Below are 23,113 nucleotides of genomic sequence, written 5' to 3'. Positions count from 1 at the left end.
CAGGTTAGTGAACACATGGAGATTAGAGGAGAGCAGTACGCTAACAGAGCAAGCCCCTTCCCACATACACTGCCCTATGTATCTCTTCCATCTGGCTGTTCCTGAGTTATATTCTTTTATAATACCAGTAATCTAGTAAGTAAAATGTTCCTCTGAGTTCTGTGAGCCCCTCTAGCAAATTAATCAAACCTACGGAGGGGGTCTTTGGAACTTCCAATCTATAGCTGGTTGGTCAGAAGCACAGCCAACAACCTGGATTGGAGATTAGCGTTAAATTTGTGGACACTCGAGGATGGGATCCAAGATGGCGCCGTGAGTAGTCCTCTTTGTCTCTCCCCCTTCGAGTCTACAATTATTTGGACACTTATCACTTGACAAAGGATATCCAGACAGCATCTCAGGACGCCTGAGATACCCACGCGACTATACATCGGAAGGCGGACGGACTTTCCTCCGGGAGGATGTGGAAATAGATGAAAACTCTCCGACCCCGACGAGCAGCCTAGTACCCGCAAGCGGCTTTCTTCCAATGGACGCCCCCAGAGGATCTACACACATCTAGGGCAGGAGCGAGCACACAACAGAGGAGTGACGGTGGAAACAGGTGACCAGAACCCTACCTAAACCCCCCGCAATTACTCCTAAACGCAGAGGGAAACTTTGGAGTTGCACACCTGAGCCCACGGGGAAAGTCTCTCCCCGCCATTGGTGGGGAGACCCCGCCTGGTGTTCGCGGCGCCCGGAGGGTCCCAGAGAGAGTCGCTGAGGGTACGGAGGGCTCCCAGCTGCCGTTGCCCGCCGGGGCTGGGGGAAGTTTCAAAGGCCGGCTCTGCGACCCGGAGGGGAAGCGCCGGAGTTCTGCCCGGGCAGCAGACAAAACTCTCTGTCTGCCATTAGCAGAGGTGACACGCACAGCATTCACGGCTCCGGGAGAGGCCCAGAGAGAATCCCAGAGGGCAGGGCGACCCCCAGCTGCCGCTGCCCGCCCCGTGGGACTAGGGATTGCCGGAGATCTCGGAGAGGACCGGGGCTGGGGGAAGTTTCAAAGGCCGGCTCTGCGACCCGGAGGGGAAGCGCCGGAGTTCCGCCCGGGCAGCAGACAAAACTCTCTGTCTGCCATTAGCAGAGGGGCCACGCCGAGCATTCACGGCTCCGGGAGAGGCCCGGAGAGAATCCCAGAGGGCGGGGCGACCCCCAGCTGTTGCCCGCCCCGTGAGACTAGGGATAGCCGGAGATCTCGGGGAGGACTGGGGCTGGGGGGAGTTCCAGAGACCCAGCTTCGTAGCCTAGAGGGAAACCCTACAGGCTCACAGCAGCCTTAGGGAAAGCCTCTGCTCAGCACCAGTAGAAGGCACCCAGCCCCCAGCCATAAGGCTGGAAGACCCCAGGGCAAAAGCAGCATAGCTAGGTGAACTAACCACAGACTGTAGAAGATGCCAATAGCTCTCCTGCGACCCATAGAGGACAAGTGAGATTTTGTGGGTGCCGACAGCAACGGAGAGACAAATATAAGTGATCCCACCCCTGGCCGCTGGAAAAGCCCATAACACCGTTGCAGACCCCAAGGAGAGAGCACATCTAGGTGGGCTGCAACAGTAGGCACCAGCAGCCTGAAGCCCCACTGTGACGGCCCCCACGGCAGAGGAGGGAATCCAAAGGGCCACCGTGGCTACGAGGAAGGGCCCAGGCCCAGTTAGCAACTGCGGACAGAGTTCCTGGTTGGTGCAGTATAAACAGCTGCTCCCCTACCGCAGCAGCTGAAACAAGTGAAAGGAGCAACTAAACTCTATCTCCATGTGGAGGCACAAATCAACAACATCAAGCAATATGAAAAAATACATTAAATCTCCAGAACAGAAAGAAAGTAACAAATACACAGAAAACAATCCCAAAGAAAATGAGATATATAACCTAAATGATGATGACTTCAAAACAGCCATCATTAAAATTCTCAATGAGTTAAGAGAGAATTCTGACCGACAACTCAATGATTTCAGAAGCTATGTCACAAAAGAGTTTGATACGATAAAGAAGAACCAAACAGAAATATTGGAAACGAAGAACACGATAGAGGAGATTAAGAAAAATCTAGATGCTCTGAACAGTAGGGCCGATAATATGGAGGTAAGAATTAGCAATTTGGAAGATGGCAATATAGAATTGCTGCAGGCAGAGGAGGAGAGAGAAGCAAGACTAAAAAGGAATGAAGAAACTCTCCGAGAATTATCAGACACAATTAGGAGATGCAACGTAAGGATTATAGGTATACCAGAGGGAGAAGAGAAGGAGAAAGGGGCAGAAAGCCTATTCAAAGAAATAATGGCTGAGAACTTCCCAAATCTGGTGAGGCAGATGGATCTTCAGGTGACAGAAGCCAATAGATCTCCAAACTTTATCAATGCAAGAAGACCAACTCCACGGCATATAGTAGTGAAGCTAGCAAAAGTCAACGATAAGGAGAAAATACTAAGGACAGCCAGGCAAAAGAAACTAACCTACAAAGGAACCCCCATCAGGCTATCAGAAGATCTCTCAGCAGAAACTTTACAGGCTAGAAGAGAGTGGAATGATATATTCAAAAATCTGAAGGACAAAAATCTACAGCCGAGAATTCTCTACCCAGCGAAAATACCCTTCAAATACGATGGAGAAATAAAAACTTTCCCAGATAAACAAAAATTAAGGGAGTTCATTGTCACAAAACCTCCTCTTCAGGAAATCCTCAGGAAAACCCTCATTCCTGAAAAATCCAAAAAAGGAAAGGGGCTACAAAACCAAGAGCAGAGGAGATAAGTAGAAGGACAACAACAGAGAGTAGCAGCTCTACATCAGAACAGATTAAACCATGGGACGAGAAACAAAGGAAACTGAAGAAAACCGGAAAACAAGACAAAAAATGGTAGTGGTAGGCCCCCACATCTCAATAATCACTCTAAATGTAAATGGATTGAACTCCCCAATCAAAAGACACAGAGTGGCAGGATGGATCAAAGAACAAGATCCAACAATATGCTGCCTCCAGGAAACACACCTCAGCCCCAAAGACAAACACAGACTCAGAGTGAAGAGATGGAGAACAATACTCCAAGCTAATAATGAACAAAAGAAAGCAGGTGTCGCTATACTAATATCAGACAAGGTAGATTTCAAAGCAAAACAGATAAAGAAAGATAAAGAGGGACAGTATATAATGATAAAAGGGACTCTCCACCAAGAAGACATAACACTTATAAATATATATGCACCCAACACAGGAGCACCAAAATTTGTAAAGCAACTCTTAACAGAACTAAAAGAAGACATCAACAACAATACAATAATAGTAGGGGACCTCAACACACCATTAACACCAATGGACAGAACATCCAGACAGAAAATCAACAAGGAAATAATAGAATTAAATGAAAAATTAGACCAGATGGACTTAATAGATATATATAGAACACTTCATCCCAAAACAGCAGGTTACACATTCTTCTCAAGTGCACATGGAACATTCTCAAGGATTGACCATATTTTGGGAACCAAAGCAAACATCAATAAATACAAGAGAGTTGAAATAATATCAAGCATCTTTTCTGATCATAATGCTATTAAACTAGAAATCAACTACAAGAAAAAAGCAGAGAAAGGAGCAAACATGTGGAGACTAAACAACACGCTTCTCAACAAACAATGGATCATTGAAGAAATTAAAGAAGAAATCAAATTTTATCTGGAGACTAATGAAAATGAGAACACGACATACCAAATCATTTGGGATGCAGCAAAAGCAGTCCTAAGAGGGAAATTCATCGCAATACAGGCTCACCTCACTAAACAAGAAAAAGCTCACATAAGCAACCTCAAACGACGCCTAACAGAACTAGAAAAAGAAGAACAAACAAAGCCCAGAGTCAGTAGAAGGAGGGAAATAATAAAAATAAGAGCAGAAATAAACGATATTGAAACAAAAAAGACAATAGAAAGGATCAATGAAACAAAGAGTTGGTTCTTCGAAAGAATTAACAAAATTGACAAACCCCTAGCCAGACTCACCAAGAAAAGAAGAGAGAAATCGCAAATTAATAAAATTAGGAATGACGGGAGAAATCACAACAGATACCAATGAAATACAAGAGATCATAAGAGAATACTATGAAAAACTATATGCCAACAAATTGAACAACCTGGAAGAAATGGACAAATTCCTAGACTCCTACAATCTCCCCAAACTGAATCAGGAAGAAATGGAGAATCTGAATAGGCCAATCACAAGTAAGGAAATAGAAACGGTAATCAAAAACCTCCCCAAAAATAAGAGTCCAGGACCAGACGGCTTCTCTGGAGAATTCTACCAAACATTCAAAGAAGACTTAATACCTATTCTCCTCAAACTGTTCCAGAAAATTGAGAAAGATGGAGAACTCCCTAACACATTCTATGAAGCCAACATCACTCTGATCCCCAAACCTGACAAGGACAACACAAAGAAGGAGAACTACAGGCCGATATCACTGATGAACATAGATGCAAAAATCCTCAACAAAATTTTGGCAAACTGATTACAGCAATACATCAAAAAGATTATACACCATGATCAAGTGGGATTTATACCAGGGACACAGGGATGGTTCAACATCCGCAAGTCAATCAACGTGATACACTACATCAACAAAATGAAAAACAAAAACCACATGATCATCTCAATAGATGCAGAGAAAGCATTCGACAAGATCCAACACCCATTTATGATAAAAACCCTCAATAAAATGGGTATAGAAGGAAAGTACCTCAACATAATAAAGGCCATATATGATAGACCCACAGCCAACATCATACTCAATGGACAAAAACTGAAAGCCATCCCACTGAGGACAGGAACAAGACAAGGGTGCCCACTTTCACCACTCCTATTCAACATAGTACTGGAGGTGCTGGCCAGAGCAATTCGGCAGGAAAAAGAAATAAAAGGAATTCAAATAGGTAACGAAGAAGTAAAACTCTCGTTGTTTGCAGATGACATGATCTTATATATAGAAAACCCCAAAGAATCCACAGAAAAACTATTAGAAATAATCAACAACTACAGCAAAGTAGCAGGGTATAAAATTAACGTGCATAAATCAGTAGCATTTCTATACACTAACAATGAACTAACAGAAAAAGAACTCAAGAACTCATTCCCATTCACAATCGCAACGAAAAGAATAAAATACCTTGGGATAAACTTAACCAAGGAAGTGAAGGATCTATACAATGAAAACTACAAGACTTTCTTGAAAGAAATTGACGATGACATAAAGAGATGGAAAGACATTCCTTGCACATGGATTGGAAGAATAAACATAGTTAAAATGTCCTTACTACCTAAAGCAATATACAGATTCAATGCTATCCCAATCAGAATCCCAAGAACATTCTTCACAGAAATTGAACAAACAATCCTAAAATTCATATGGGGCAACAAAAGACCGCGAATTGCTAAAGCAATCCTGAGCAAGAAAAACAAAGCCGGCGGAATCACAATCCCTGATTTCAAAACATACTACAAAGCTACAGTGATCAAAACAGCATGGTACTGGTACAAAAACAGGTCCACAGATCAATGGAACAGAATTGAAAGCCCAGAGATAAAACCAGACATCTATGGACAGCTAATCTTCGATAAAGGAGCAGAGGGCCTACAATGGAGAAAAGAAAGTCTCTTCAACAAATGGTGCTGGGAAAACTGGACAGCCACATGCAAAAGATTGAAAATTGACCAGTCTTTTTCACCACACACCAAAATAAACTCAAAATGGATCAAAGACCTAAAGATTAGGCCTGAGACAATAAGTCTTTTGGAAGAAAATATAGGCAGTACACTCTTTGACATCAGTTTCAAAAGAATCTTTTCGGACACTGTAACTCCTCAGTTGAGGGAAACAATAGAAAGAATAAACAAATGGGACTTCATCAGACTAAAGAGCTTCCTCAAGGCAAGGGAAAACAGGATTGAAACAAAAAAACAGCTCACTAATTGGGAAAAAATATTTACAAGCCGCTTATCTGACAAAGGGTTAATCTCCATAATATACAAAGAACTCACACTGCTTAACAACAAAAAAACAAACAACCCGATCAAAAAATGGGCAGAGGACATGAACAGACATTTCTCAAAAGAAGATCTGAATATGGCCAATAGACACATGAAAAGATGTTCATCATCGCTAATCATCAGGGAAATGCAAATCAAAACTACACTAAGATATCACCTTACACCCGTTAGATTGGCAAAAACATCCAAAACCAAGAGTGACAAATGTTGGAGAGGTTGTGGAGAAAAAGGAACCCTCATACACTGTTGCTGGGAATGCAAACTGGTACAGCCACTATGGAAAACAGTATGGAGACTTCTCAAAAAGTTAAAAATAGAAATACCCTATGACCCAGCCGTCCCATTGCTGGGTATCTATCCTAAGAACCTGATATCAGAAATCTCAAGAGTCTGTTGCACCCCTATGTTCATCGCAGCATTATTTACAATAGCCAAGATGTGGAACCAGCCTACATGCCCAGAAACTGATGATTGGATAAAGAAGATGTGGTATATATACACAATGGAATACTACTCAGCCATAAAAGAAGACAAAATTGGCCCATTCACAGCAACGTGGATGGACCTCGAGGGTATTATGTTAAGCGAAATAAGCCAGTCAGAGAAAGACGAACTCTATATGACTCCACTCATAGGTGGAAATTAGTATATTGATAAGGAGATCTGATAGGTGGTTACCAGGGAAAAGGGGGGGTGGGGGGAGGGCACAGAGGGGGAAGTGGTGTACCCACAACATGACTAACAAAAATGTACAACTGAAATCTCACAAGGTTGTAATCATAACATTAATAAAAAAAAAAAATTTGTGGACACTCGGTCAGTTCTGCAGAGAATTGAGTTAATTGCTTGGTGGTGTGGAAAAAAAATACACACAATGGACAAATCTTTCTTCTGTGTCTTGCAAAATTCATGGTCAATCATCAATATGGTAACTATGCATTGTTTGTACACTACTCTTATCACTTTACTGTTTTTCCAGTATCCCATCCAATAGATAAAAGTGTCCTCATTTATATAATAAATTAGAGGATCAACAACCTAATTATCAGTAAACTCTCCTATCTTCTAGATGTTTCCCTCACCATAACTGCAACTTGCTGTCCCCTCAGGACACTGCCTCCCCTGCAGGCCTCTCAAGTGGAGGCTGCTTTTCCTCTCACATCCCTCATATGCAAAGCCTGGAGAAGGTAGTTTTCCTCTTTGATGGCGATTGTCATTTTCCATCCAACTCACTTGCTCTCACCTCCCTTTTCATTAAAAACTTCTAGCCTCTTTGAGATGTATTATCAGACTTTATTATCCCTTACTCTCCTTGTTGATTTACCTCTGGCCACTTCCCCTCACTCACTGATGAATTTAGCACCTACTTTACACCACTTCTCATGTTATTCTTGGGAACTTCCACATCCCAAAGTTATCCATCCAATTCCATAGCATCTTGATTCTTTACTGCCTAGCTCTAAACATCTAGTCCTCTACCAAACCTTAGTATAATTTCTATGGTCACACACTGGAAATTGTTATCAGTACTAACTGTACCACCTTTGAAACCTGAAGCTTCCTATTCTCTGACCCTCACCTTCCAGCTTCTTTATTGCAGAATACCCGTTCCAATTATTTTTCTGACCTCACTATGACCACCAATCAATGACCATACCCATTTTTCATTATCCATGGTCCAAATGTCCTTCTTCCCTCCTAGCTAGCCTGGATTCTATGGTCTAGCACTGTAACACATTACCCTCAACTCCCTTCTCTCTCTCCTTCCCTTGTGCTCAGCCATGACACTCCAATCCAATTATCTGCTTACTCTAGGACTATGCACCACGGCAGAATGTGGGGTGCGTGCCCACACACACACACACACATCACATAACCATGCTGACCAGGTCTACTTCAAATTTATACTCATATATCTGAAAGGGGCACACAACAATGCCAAACAATCCTAATCCCTTGCCTGGTAAACCCACTCTCTAGATAACTATATCATGCCCTCTCTCTCCATACACACATTTCAATATCCCCCTTTGCACTTAGTCAATAACTTTGCCACTTTCTTCACAGAAAAAAGTGCAATCAGATAAAAGTTATCTCATTTTTTCTTCAAGTAAGTCTACTAATCTACTCAGATAGCTATCCTTAATATCACATATCTCTAAAAAAAAAAATCCTCTAATTTGATCCATCTGAACTATTATTTCTCTGAAAAATTCCTTAAGAGTTATTTATATGCTGTTTCCTTCTCATCATTTAGCCCAAAACTGAAATGTCACCTCCTCCAGCAAGGCCTTTCCCAACTACTGTGATACTCTACTACAGGGCCCTTTTCCATAGCAGTTGTCAATACCTGAAATTATCTTACTAAGGTCTGTCTCCAACCATCAGAACTTCAACTTCTTGGACACAGGGATTCTGTCTTCTACATCACTGTATTCTCTAGTACCTAAAATAGTGCCTGACACATAATAAGAGCTAAATAAAAGTATCTACTAAATAAATAATTTACTGGACTGATTACTGAGAAACACTAAGTAAACCAAGATGCATCTATTAGTAGACATAAAAGACAGAACTTACAGACACTTTTACTATATACTGAAACCTGATATTTTTATAGATACCCAAGCCTATTTCACTACTAACATCATCATGCCCATTATCCAAAATAACAGTAGATGCATGGAAAGATATATTATCCAATAGACTCTGCTTTTTTATGCTAAATATTAGGAATAATCCATACACTTCAAATTAAATATTTATGATATTTTTATAATAACGTCATTGAGAATTACCACAAAAATAAAACATAGCCATTATATTTTTTAGAACAATTCAAATAACTTTTGTTATCAACAAAAAATAGTAAAAGCATTGTCCAAAATAACTATTAAGTCATTAGTAATTTATTTCTTTTAAAATGGAAATTAAGATTATATTAATAATTTACAGAACATTAGATATTATAAACTACAAATGTTTACTTCTAAGTAAAAACTATTACTATACCTAATCAGCAAAGAGATTAATAAACTCTAAGCTAAAATGAAAACCAATACTCTTAAAAGTAATGAACTCAGAGCCAGCCCTGATGGCCTAGTGGTTAAAGTTTGGCATGCTCTGCTTCAGCAGCCCAGGTTTGGTTCCCAGGCGTGGGACCACACCACTCAGCTGTCAGTAGCCATGCTGTGGTGGTGGCTCACACAGAAGAACCAGAAGAACTTACAACTATACACAACTATTTACTGGGGCTTTGGGTGGGGAAAAGAAGAAAAAAGGAGGAAGATTGGCAACAGGTATTAGCTTAGGGTGAATGTCTCCCTGCAAAAAAAAAAAAAAAATTCTGAGCTTTCCTTTAAAAAAGAAAAAGCAACAAACAATTAGCACAAAAAAATCAAAAGTGACATCATAATCCATTTTTTCTACTTTAAATTACTGAATAAACACTTTATAAATTAAAGGAACCATCAATTTGTTAATGTATTTTACCTTAAAGATAGTCATTATTTCTACCAATCTTTACTTTTACCTTATTCACTAAATGGATATTTTTCTTTTATAGGAGACTATACATGTCATGGATGAAAGTATCTGTCATTGTTTGCCACACAGAATTTGAATTTGCAAGAGTTTTGAGACTTACTAAAAAAAGTAACTATTAAAATATGACATTAAAACATCGGTTTTGCTTCTACCATTGTAGATATTCCAGAAATGGAAAATAGGAAAGCTTGCAAGTTAGATCCAAAATCAAGATTTTTCATGTACATTTAAAAATGTTTCTTCATTGATTCTATTAAGAAGCAACTTTAGAAATAAAACTATTTAATAAAGTCAAGGTAACACACAACTCTATTTATAAAATCTGATGACTATATTGTAAATTATTCTTTTTCAATCAACTAATATTTCCCATAAAATCACACATATACAAAAAAATCTAATAAGAGATTTTTCACCTTGTAAATACCATATTTAGAGAAATAGGTAAATGTTATTCACATACAAAATCAATGAGGAGTACATCTGTGATGAAAATAATCCTGAGGCAGATGTACTTTTTAACATGTTTTAATTCCTAAATATACTTTTAAGTAACAATAACAGTAAATTATACTTTCTTATTCAAAGGATATCTACCTCAATTTTTTAAGACTCTCTTATGTTACAAAGTCTCTGTAGCAGATGGCCAACAGGTACTTGAAAAGATATTCAACATCACTAATTATTAGGGAAATGCAAATCAAAACTACAATGGATATCACCTCACACCCATCAGAATGGCTATAGATAACAAGACAAGAAATAACAAGTGTTGGAGAGGATGTGGAGAAAAGGGAACTCTCATACACTGCTGAAAGGAATGCAAATTGGTGCAGCCAACAAGGAAAACAGTATGGAGATTCCTCAAAAAATTAAGAATAGAATTATCATATGATCCAGTTATTCTACTGCTGGGTATTTATCCAAAAAACATGAATGCATAAAGATATACGCACCCCAATGTTCACTGAGGCATTGTTCACAATAGCCAAGACTTGGAAACAATCTAAGTGCCCACCAAGGAACAAATGGATAAAGATGTGCATATACACACAATGGAATACTACTCAGCTACTAAAAAAGATGAAACTTTGCCATTTGCAACAACATGGATGGAACTTGAGGGTATTATGCTAAGTGAAATACGTCAGAGGGAGAAAGTCAAATACCATATGATCTCACTCATAAATAGAAGATAAAAACAACAACAAATAAACACAGAGATACAGATTAGATTGGTAGTTACCAGAGGGGAAGGGGGGAAGAGAGGAGGGTGAAAGGAGTAACTGGGCACATGTGTATGGTGATGAATGGGAATTAGTCTTTGGGTGGTGAACATGATGTAGTATATACAGAAATCGAAATACGATGATGAACACCTGAAATTTATATAATGTTATAAACCAATGCTACCTGAATAAATTATGACCTTGCTCCAAAAAAAACCCCAAAGTTTCTTTAAATAAATAATTCTTTTGTTGTTAACTCAAATGAACAATTATTAAAGACTAATAAACAGTTACTTGTTTCTCTAATATGCATTTTTTAATAGAGTAAGGGAGCCAAGTCATTAGCATAGAGCACTGCCTGACTTCCTGCACAAATTTTAAATATAAAATTGTAATCTGCTAAGACTACTATAAGGACCTTTTGTAAATAAAAATACTTATGGAAGGATACACAAATAATTTGTAAAAATAAAAACAACTAGTGCACAGGATAAGGATAGTAGAAAAGGAAAGAGGACAATAAGGGTGATGAGAAAGGAAGAGGAGGAACCTGGGAAGAAGAAAATGTGAAGAGAAAGGAGGGAGAACACGGTAACTCTAGGTGATAACAGTGGATTGTATAAGTGAAATTTGCTAAGAGGGCAGAACTTAAACGTTAACAGAAAAAAAAATAAAAAGGTAAATATGTGAGGTGATGGATGTGTTCATTAACTTGGTGGTAATCCTTTCACAATGTATATGGATATCAAATCATCATGTTGTACACTTTAAATATCTTACAAATTTGTCAATGATGCCTCAACAAAGCTGAAAAAAGAGAGAGAGAGAGAAAGTGAGGAGAATATGCTAAGAAAATCCAGTAAATAAAAATTTAGACTGGACAAATTGAGAGGTAGTGATTCATTCTATGGTGTGGGACACATTTAAATGCAGTTTCATTAAATCTAAAACACAATATTATTTATCTATAAAAATATCCACTCATACCTATTTTTAAGGAGTAAATCCACATAATAAAAGTCCAGTTATATAACACTTTAGAGTTCACTAAGTCAAACCTAATTTTTACTTAGAGCATCAATAACATTTACTTACATACCAAAGACAGTTGTATCTAACAGACAAGTTACCTCCCTGAAATTTAGCATTATTCAATGGAAAGGATTGTCTAATAACACAATTATGTTTTTAACCAGACAATTTAGGGCAATAAATGGGAATATGTGAAGAAGCAGCTGAGGATGTTATACAGAAGTGCTCTTCTACATAATTCACTAATAATAGTGATAGTAAGGAGCTTGCTCCTTCTAAAACCTTGGAGAAAAACCCTAACATTGTAAGAGTCACAGCTAGGAAAGCTGGGTTTGGAGTCTTAAAGTGGAGGAATATAATTTTTCCTAATAGACATAACTCCTATGTTCCACATAAGACATTTTGTAATCAATCCAAGCTATAGAAAGCTGCCAAGCACTGTGACTTGCTTCATACACTGCAGTTCTCAACCCTTTATACACATGCGCAGCAACTCTCAAAATAAGATCACTCGTTACATAGTGATTTTCAACGCACCACAAATGGACTGATTAAACGCATGGTCACCTCATATACAAGGGAATACTGTCCTCTGAGTTGCATGGTTTAAATAACAATTCACAAAACAATCTACCCCACATCAAAGGGTAGTCAAAATACACGTAAAGCCTATTACTAGCTACAAATCCACAAAACCTCGTACTAGTCCAGGCAAAGCAAGCAAATATAAAGCATCAGAATTTAAAAGCCAACTAATACAATAAAAAAGTAACAACTTCTAAAAGCCAGGTTAAATGTTCAGTTGAAATCCTCACATAATACTACACACTTTGAGAATTTTTAGTAACTAAAAATAGTAATAATAATAGTTTTTAAAACTGCTCAATGAAAGTAAGTGACTAAAGAAGCCTTGTATACTAGAGAAGATTAAATGGTATCATGTTGTTAAGAGGTCAGTAAAAAGTCAAGAAATTGTAAAATAATGCAAGAGGTCAGAAAAATAATTTGGAAAACTATACGTACTTTCTTTAAAATTTTTATACATTTCCAAAACCACGGAATTTTAAGCTTTCTTAAATGTTCAAAAAAACCCCTAAAATGTTGTATTTAAAAGATAAAAGTAGTAATTATTCTAAAACATCAACACAAATTGAAGTAATATGTTAAGATTTAAATGGTGTCTTATGTAGGAACTTCCCTTTTTTTAAAAATCAATAATAATGGATAAAGGAAATTTGCAAAATTTAATTTTAACATGAAAAAAATTATTGCAAGATGATTTTTAACCTATTTGGTAAGAATCCATTAAACTATATTTCTCTTCTATTACACCTAGATAATCATTTGACATTAGGTGTTCTAGATTATAAATGAGCTAACTTGCTTTTAAATGCAAAAAAATAGTTAACAATAGAAGTTAGAAAACTAATTTTTTTTAAAGGAATTTTTTTTTCCCTGAGGAAGGCTGGCCCTGAGCTAACATCCACTGCCAATCCTCCTCTTTTTTTGCTCAGGAAGATTAGCCCTCAGCTGACACCTGTGCCAATCCTCCTCTATTTTTTTGTATGTAGGATGCCTCCACAGCATGGCTGGTGAGTGGAGTAGGTCTATGCCCAGGATTGGAACTCAGGCCAGCAAAGCAAAGTGCATGGAACTTTAACCACTTAGCCACAGGGCCAGGCCCAGAAATCTAACTTTTTTTTAATATTTTTAAATATTTCCGGTATAGTTTCCCCACACATTCATTAGCATCCTAGTTATGACCAGCATTAAAGCTTTTAATAAGGGTCTAATCCAGGTCAACAATAAACACAAAAGGATAAAAATGGTCAGAAATAACCACTGGTGTATGCTCAAGTAACACATATTCACACATACATATCAAGCTTACTTTTAAGTCACGTTTAGTTCTTTCTTATGACTTAAAACTGGAGACAGAAAACTCCAGAAGTCATGAATAAAGAACAAAACAAAGTCTCCTCTTCTTGCCAAAATGTGTACACTCTGCAGGAGATTTAAGTGAGATATAAATATATATTACATATGTATCTCTTATTCTACACAAAATCTCAGTAGACACTTTCCCAAGGGTGTGGAAAAAATTTATTCTCTTAAATTCAAGTTTTTGCCCACTAAAAAAGATTTAAAAGCTCTAGTTACAGAAACATGTTCTTGAAATTACAGTTGTATTATATTCTACTTCAGTTATTTCCATACGACAACTTCAATATAACTAGTTTGTCACAGAGTCAAAAAACTTGTTCAATGAATACTGAAAAATCTAAACTTATCCAGTTATTACAAATGAAAATATATGCTATTTCAAAATTACATGCACCTCGTTAAAAATCAGGGCTACTAGACAGGGCAATCTACAGATTTAATGCAATCCCTATCAAAATTCCAATGGCATTTTTCACAAAAATAGAACAATCTTAAAATCTGTATGGAACAACAAGAAACCCTGAATAACCAAAGCAATCTTGAGAAAAAAGAACAAAGCTGGAGACATCATGCTCCCTGATTTCAAACTGTATTACAAAGCTATCGTAATCAAAAGAGATTGGCATAAAAATAGACACATAAATCAATGGAAGAGAATAGAAAGCCCGGAAATAAACCCACGCATACAGTGTCAATTAATTTATGACAAGGAACCAAGAATATACAATAAGGAAAGGAGAGTCTCTTTTTGTGTTGGGAAATTGTATTGGGAAAACTGAACAGCCACATGCAAAAGAATAAAACTTGACCACTAGCTTACATCATACATAAAAATTAACTCAAAATGGATTAAAGACTTGAATGTAAGACCTGAAACCATAAACCCCCTAGAAGAAAACACAGGCAGTAAGCTCCTTGACATCAGTCGGTGATGATTTTTTGAATCTGACACCAAAAGCAAAAATAAACCAGTGCGATCACATCAAACTAGAAAGCTTCTGCACAGCAAAGGAAACCATCAACAAAATGAATGGGAGAAAATATTTGCAAATCATATCATCTGACAAAGGACTAATATTCAAAATACATAAAGAACTCATACAACGCAATAGTAAAAAAACAAACAATCCAATTACAAACTGCACCTCACACCTGTTAGACTGGCTATTATCAAAAAGATAAGAAATAACATGTGTTAGTGAGTATGTGGAGAAAAGGGAACCCTTGTGCACTGTTGGTGGGAATGTAAATTGGTGCAGCCACTATGAAAAACAGTATGGAGTTTCCTCAAAAAATTAAAAATTGAACTACCATATAAGCCAGCAAGTCCACTTTTGGGTATTTATCTAAAGAACACGAAAACACTAACTTGAAGAGTTGTATGCACCCCCATGTTAACTGCAGTATTATTTACAATAGCCAAGACTTAAGTGTCTGTCAATGGATGAATGGATAAAGAAAATGTGGTATACACATACAATGGAATATTACTCAGCAATAAAAAAGAGGAAATCTTGCTATTTGCAACAACATGGATGGACCTTGAGGGCATCATGCTAAGTGAAATAAGTCAGACAGAAAAAGACAAATACCATATTATATTATTTATATGTGGAATTTCAAAAAAAAAAACAAGCTCATAGATACAGAGAGCAGATTGGTGGTTGCCAGAGGAGAGACGTGGGTGAAACGGGTAAAGGGGATCAAAAGGTACAAACTTTTAGTTATAAAATAAATAAGTCATAGGGATGTAATGTACAGCATGGTGACTACAGTTAATTTGCATATTTGAAAGTTGCTGAGAATAAATCTTAAAAGTTATCACAAGAAAAAAAATTCTGTTGTAACTATATATGGTGACAGATGTTAACTAGACTTATTGTGGTGACCATTTCACAATGTATACAAATACAGTCATGTGCCACAGAACATCGTGTCAGTCAATGATGGACTGCATATACAACAGTGGTCCCATAAGATTAGTACCATATAGCCTAGGTGTGTAGTAGGTACCCCATCTAGGTTTGTGCAAGTACACTCTATGATGTTTGTACAAGGATGAAATCGCCTAAGGGCACATTTCTCAGAACATACCCACGTTGTTAAGTGACAGATGACTGTATCAAATCATTATGTTGCACATCTGAAAGTAACACAATGTTATATATCAACTATACCTTAATAAAAAAAATTAAGGCAATTAATAGAACACCTAATCACATTAACTGAGCTCAAGTTGAGTCCCTAAAGAATGGTTTCCTTATTCTGTTACACTATTTTATGAAATAAATAAGTTCAATCTAAACTACTTGATTATCATTATTTTCAAACTACAAAGTTCATGTACAATTTTGAAAACTGATGCAAGTATCCTCCACTATAAGTCTACACCTAATTATCTATAATCATTAATGGAAACAATACTGTCCCAATCAGGCACAACAATTTCCTTCCATTTTATAAACAAGAACTTCCAATCCAGTTCAACAACTAATCATATTTCAAATTACAGACTTTAAAAAATGTAGTAGAGGCACATTTTTAAAAACAAATACAGTATGAAATCTTGCTTTTTACTGAGTCAGCGATTTTTGTTTTGTTTTGCTTCCTCTTATGGCTATTTGGTTTACTTCCTTCTTCTGGGCAAGTTTAGTACGCAACTCTCATTCTTTAGACAGCCAAAAACCCAGACTTAAACTAAATGAAAACTTAACTTAGTATTGTCAGCTGAAGACACCATAACTAGCACCGTAAGAACAATTGTACTAAATTTTAATACTGTTCATTAACAGTTCCATTTTCCTGAGTTTGCGTTTGTTCTTTGGCATTGGCTTAGGATACAATCCGTTTTTCAGAAGATGTTCCTTGCTGAGACGAATTTGAGCACCATGCTGAAGCTGGAAAGAGCATAAAGCTTGAAGAGGGCGAAGCAATGTCTGTTAAGATAAAAAGAGATACTAAAAAAGTGTCTGTGACAAATCATGATACTCTGTCTAGATATTTTCCTCAGAAACAGGGATTATTATGTTTCTTTTTATTATTATTGGCTTTTAACTATGAAAAGCAAAAGGCACTCCAATAAATATATGATTATTTCTAAATAATTTCTCTAAATTCATACCATACATACCACTAAAGAATTCCAATAAAAAGACACAGATACAATTTTCCATATAGGTTATAAAGTCTGAAGTTAGTTTTATACATTAATATAGCTAAACACCACAAAAACTTGTTGCCATTATAATAATTTAATCTGTAACAAGCAGACTAAAAGCAACCTTTAGACACTAATTAGTTAATTCAGTTTCACTCACAGACTGAGGCAAGCTTCCTGCTACTTGATAACAATGAGATGATGGCAGCAATGGGTAACTGGTTTATTAATTCTCTCTCACTAGTTCATGGACCACATACAAGCAAGATATCCAGGTTTTTGGTGCATTTGAAATAATTCTAACTGTATATATACCTGTCTAAATTCCAGTATCTATAGGGCCAGCCCTATAACACAAACATGCGAAATGAGTGGACCCGTAAGATAACAGAGAATGGAAGAGGTTGTAAAAAAACTGGAGCATATATCCTACCTAAAGTTATTATTTTCAAAAGTTAAAAAGAAAATAAAAACAATATATCTGTGTTTTAAAGATATTTTGAGTCAGATTCTTTCCTTGGGCCTGAGACCCCCAATCTAAATCGCTTAAACAACAGCAAAAACTTGATTGAGCAGATTACTAAAAAAAAAAAAAAGGAACAAACAAAAACACTCAATGATTTAACAACAAGAATTTCACAATGTCTACGTGAAAATTTATTCCCCCACATGTACAACATAAGTGATAGCAAAGGGCTTAATAACTTCAATTTACAATGAACTCATAAATTGTGGCAGTCACTGGAGTTGCTTCTCCATATCCATTCTTTCCTTCTCTGTTAAAATAATCAAAAATTTCATTCAAAGTAGCAATGTGTCCAACTCATAACATTACATTGGCTAATGGAACAGTCCATCCAATGAGATGTAAGCAGAAGTCCTTGGGTGGGGCTTCCAGGCATACCCTTTAAAATGAGACAAATTTAGCAGGCACTGGCTTTCACCCCTTTGTCTTGCCTGGAACATGACTGTTGGAAGTCGGATAACCATCATGTGACTAAAGGGCAATAAACATGAAGATAAAGCCAAATACACATGATGAAGGACAGAAAGAAGAAATCTGGGTCACTGACGTCCTTTTCAGGTTGCATCCCCAGTCCTGGACTGCTCACTTTAGCATTTCTTATTTACAGGAGAAAAAGAACCACTGCAGTAAGGGCTCTGTTACATGCAACCAAATGTAATTCCTAACTGCTATACGCTATAAGAAAAAGACAAATATCTTGGAAAAGCTCTGCATTACATTCCTGTAGAAAGCCCCTTAGGTGTGTTCTCATAGTTTCTTCATTACTTCAAACAAGAGAGGAAACGGGAAAATGACTATATGTTACTTTACAGTCATAATGGACTGATCGGATGCTGAAAGATCACACCTAGGACTATGTACAGACTGAGACAATTGAAGGTTCTATTGCTATTTTGTGACATTTATTAGATTCTTCATAGATAGAATACTCATATTCCCATGGTTAAGGGCTTCCAACTTTTATCTCGTGAAGGTAAGATTCCATCAATTTTCTGATGTATTATTAAGAGAAGCAATTCTGGAGACAGACAAATCTGAATTAGATCCCCACTGTCTCTGTGGTAGTCACCAGGGCTGTTCACAAATATGCCAGTCCTCCTACTGGTACATGATCATACTGCATTTTCTGGCCTCCTTTGAAGTTAGGCATGGTCATATAACTTGCTTAGGTTAATGAAATGTGAGCACAAATAATGTGTATCACCTCTTGGCAGAAGTTTTAAAAATGGTGAATGATTCACCACCTCCCCTTATTCCTTCCTTGATGAAAGCAGAATAACTGATGCGTCTAGATGATGCCTCCATCAGCCTGGATCCCTAAGTGACTGCTGTGAGCAGAGGTCCCCAGCAATCCTACTGGACAGACAGCGTGAGAGAGGCATAAGCCTTTGCTGTGTGACGCCATTCTGATTTTGGAGTTTTAAATTATGGTAGCCTAATCTAGCCTATCTTGACTAATGCAATCATTTACTAGCTATGTGTTCCCAGATAAGTTATATAACCTCTCTTTGCTTCATTTTCTTCACCTGTAAAATGAGGAAAATAATGTCTACCTTACAAGGTTATTATTATGGTAACAATGCATTTAAAGAGTTTAGTACACTACTTGATAATAAATGATAATTTTTCTATATAAATTAATAACATTATATCTGAGGCAATGTGAACGAAGCTAAATGAGGGACGGACTGGTTTAGAGGAACAAAGAAAATCTTCCACTTACAAAATTAGTTTGTTTCTAAAAGTTTATTTGTGGGGAATGAGTGTTTTGTAGATCCTTTTGTCTGTAGGTCTAAAGCGACAGTTTTCAAGGGACCATCATTCCCATCTTCCGGTGTTGAGTAGAGTTGAGGTATTTATGCTGGGGCACAAACCTTTGCCACATTGGGCCATAGAAGTTCATAAGGTAAAACAGCATAAGGAGAAAAGGTTCTATAAGAAAAAAGATCCCCAAGCTCAAAGCTTCCAAGGCATGAAAAGCCCTGGTAAATATTATAGTAGCTGAATGAAAATCACCAACTTTTAGTTCATAATTTTTGTCAATCTATCATCAAGAACCAGAGAGGCAAGTAGGGGCAAAAGGACAACTCTTCCTGAGTGCCTGGTGTCAGGCAATTAACACAAATCATCCAATTCAATTCTCACAACAATACTATGAGGCAACTATTTTTTGTACATTATAGATAAGAAAACAAAGCATAAAAAGATTACAGAAATTGCCCACTGGCAAAAAGTAATGATGATAAGTGATGAAGTTTTAATTCAAACCTGCTTCAAAGCTCATATCACGCCACTTCCAAGTGTCTGAACACTGCTCAAGAATAAAGGATGAGGAAGAGTCAAGAAAGAAGACTATTCTATGCCAAGTTCTTTATTTTGAGAAGCCCTACCTCTACAGAATGAAGCCAGCTGAAAAACTGCTACTCTTCCTCACCATCTTAAGGTTTTATTAGGATGCCCCTAACAAAAGGATACTAGGGAAAAAAATGTATGTCATAGCTTCCCTCCCCAGGAAAGAGAGAAAACACCTATGTTCAGAGCAGATCGTAACTGTGTTTCTCAGAGGAATGGACTTATTTTTTTAATTGTAGCCAGACTTGAACAGGCTGGGCTTGGGGTTCCCCCACTAAGAAAACTAATTTTTTGCCAGCTGTAATGATAACCAACTTGGGGTGTTTCTTCTGCTCATGCTCCTGTTGACCACCTTATCAGCACCCCCCAAATCACACATCTCATTATCAAACAACCTTTTTCTACTCCTGGCCACTTTAGTACGACTACTCCTGGTGACCAAAGCAAACAGAAGGAAAACTCTAGGACCTCACTTTTACTTTGGGATTTTGTGTTCAATTTGACCCATAGACAATAACAAAAGCTGAAGAGATGCTGGGTCCTCTCACCTTTCTGTATCTTAACCTTTGCCCGTTGTTAGATGTAATACTCAGAACATAAGATAGGATCCCTGCTGTGACAGTACATTAACACCAGAATGATATATCTTATAGAATGGGGAAGACGGGAGCACTAGCAGCAGTAGCAGTAGTGGTACAAACCCTTTCCCAAACCCTAACCCTGTTCTTTCACAACTACTGTTATTAATCCACCACCACTACCAAGCTTCAAGCTGCTGTTTAGGATGGCAATAAGGATCCAATTCTAACTGTGGGAATAAAGGTATAAGTATATAGAGAATTCTCTTCAGCACCCAAAACAGGAGAAGAAAGAAAGTCTTAAATCTATAGCCAAAGAATATTATATTTTCCCCTCAAGATTTGAACTTTTAATGGGTCCTAGGTATGTGTTGGCTGATCCTAGAGTTTTACATCAAGAAAAAGGAAAATACAGAGACTGTACAGAAAGCAAGTTTAAACAATAGCACTGGGTTTTATCTTTCTTTTAAGACACGTAAAAATAGTGTAGTTTTTTTGTTCAAGAAAATACAGGGATGATGGTGAATAAGCAAAATAGAAAGACAAACACATGGGTATATTTAGTGCTCTGTTGATGGCCAAGTACATGGGAGTAGGTGACAAGGCTAGAGGGGAGGAAGAAAAGTCTGAGAATACTCCCTGCATTTGAGGTAAGGATCTAGGGTCCCTCATGAATTTTTTTTCCTCAAAGGAGAGAGAACAGAAAAAAGAGAAATTCCCTGGACCAAAAATGAAGTCTACTCACACGGATACACACAAAAAAAGCCTACTAGTGAAAGCCAACTTCTTTCAAAAGAAGAAAAGTCTCCAACTCTGACATTTTCCATGGCTTTGGGTAGGAGAGAGGAAAAGGGCCATTCACTGCTTGCTCCTGGCATTCCTGAACTCTCCTTGCTCGCAAAGTCTTCTGTTCTTTTTCTTGGTAACTTATCCAGCTACTCAGACTGGATCTTTTACCCATTCTTGAAATCTCCTTCATGGCTAAGGCATGTTTTTATAATAGTGACATAGTATATAATGAGACAGAGAGAAAGAAGAAAGAGTACTTCGTGTGTGTGTGTGTTCGTTTGTGTGTGTTAGAGGAGGGAGTTATAAAACTCCATTTAGTTATGTTCGCTTCCTCTGACTTTTCTTCTTGAGTTGTATTTACCAAAAATTTTCAGTAATTAAAAAACTCCAAAAATTTAAGTTTTATCTTGCTATTTTTTTCTTTTGCCATAAGTGCAAAGTTTCTCACATGTTCCAAAAGATTGAGATGTTTAGTGAGGTCACTAAAACATTATTCTTTACTGACAATTATTAATTATATATGAAATCATCAGAATCTAATGGAAATTAAGTAAAATAATGATTGCAGGTTATAACCTTTACATATTCTGCAGGAGTTTTTCTCAAAAAATTATATCTTTTTTACACTCTAAGCAAAGCTAAAAAGATAAACAAAAAATTGGTATATCTCCTCAAATCAAAGCACCAATGCAAGAAAAAAAAGTGGCTGTAAAATGTTCTTTTAATTAAAAATTAAAAAGTACAAGAAAACACAATATACTAAAAGAGAAATACAAAATACCAAAAGAAAAATCTAGTCAAAAAAACTATATTTAATTGTTGTGCTAGTTAAAAGCAATTTAGCATATTACAAATGCTGTTTGCACAGCTTAGAATGAATATTTAAATAATGCAATCTGGAATGCTAAACCAACACAGAAAAACGCCAGAGGGGGAAAGAAGGTTATAAAAGTGCACAAATTTCTATCACCCGATACATTCTACTTGGCACTTGAGCTACAAATTTAACAAGTTATGGATATCTAAATTTTCTGGAAAAAGCTAACCAAATTCCTACTTTCAAAAACTATATAACCTTCCGCAGACATACCTCTTGTATGTAAATATTTTTCTCCAAGATGGAAAGAGCAACAGCTGCACACTCCAGTGTAGAAAGGCACCTATTAGTTGGCTGTGTCCGAATTACATACTGACTAGAAATGCTAGTTTTTAACTGCACCTGAAACCAAAACAGAATAATAGAATGCAATTTTTGTTTTAAATTTAAAACTATAAAGTCTGTGTTTTAAATAATAATTACTTTAATTTCCTTCTAAAATTGCCAGTTTAGAAATATTAAATGTATCAATATCTTCTATAATAATATCCTTTTGTTATTGTTAAATAGTAGAAGCAAGGCAATAGTTACACATATATCTGACAAAGAAAATATACCCAGAATATATACAAATTCCTATAAATTAAAAATAAAAAGACTAATAGCACCCTCCCAGTAAGCAAAAGAGCAAACAGACACGTCACTCTTCACAAGAAAATATCACAATGGCAGATAGGTACATGTAAAAGTTCTCAACATGATTTAATGCAAATTAAAATCACAACGAGGTAACATTTCACACTCTCTAAAACAGTTAAAATAAAAAAGACTAGGGGCCAGCCCCATGGCCTAGTGGTTGAGTTCACGCACTCTGCTTTGGCAGCCCAGGGTTTTGCCAGTTCAGATCCTGGGCACAGACCTAGCACCACTCATCAAGCGGTGCTGAGGCGGTGTCCCACATAGCACAATCAGAAAGACCTACAACCGGGATATACAACTATGTACTGGGAGGTTTGGGGGAAGAAGAAGAAAAGGAAAAAAAAGAAGAAGATCAGCAACAGATG

General features: G+C 37.1%; 1 protein-coding gene across 2 annotated transcripts in view; it reads right to left on the bottom strand.

Moving 5' to 3' along the window:
- DTWD2 (DTW domain containing 2) overlaps positions 1-23,113 on the bottom strand; it is a 231,213-nt gene that overhangs the window by 102,751 nt on the left and 105,349 nt on the right. Inside the window, exons 5-6 of one of the 2 annotated variants that reach the window (XM_070569495.1) lie at positions 22,323-22,451; positions 13,967-16,766 (exon numbers count right to left, since the gene is read on the bottom strand). In XM_070569495.1, the coding sequence (XP_070425596.1) occupies positions 16,596-16,766; positions 22,323-22,451 (300 nt within the window). In that variant the 3' untranslated portion in view covers positions 13,967-16,595. Of the gene's footprint in view, positions 1-13,966; positions 16,767-22,322; positions 22,452-23,113 lie in introns of those variants that run through there. The other variant, XR_011525183.1, reaches the window with a different exon arrangement.

This window comes from Equus przewalskii, chromosome 13 (assembly GCF_037783145.1).
Source record: "Equus przewalskii isolate Varuska chromosome 13, EquPr2, whole genome shotgun sequence".
NCBI lineage: Eukaryota > Metazoa > Chordata > Mammalia > Perissodactyla > Equidae > Equus > Equus przewalskii.
This window is presented reverse-complemented; position numbering and strand designations above follow the sequence as displayed.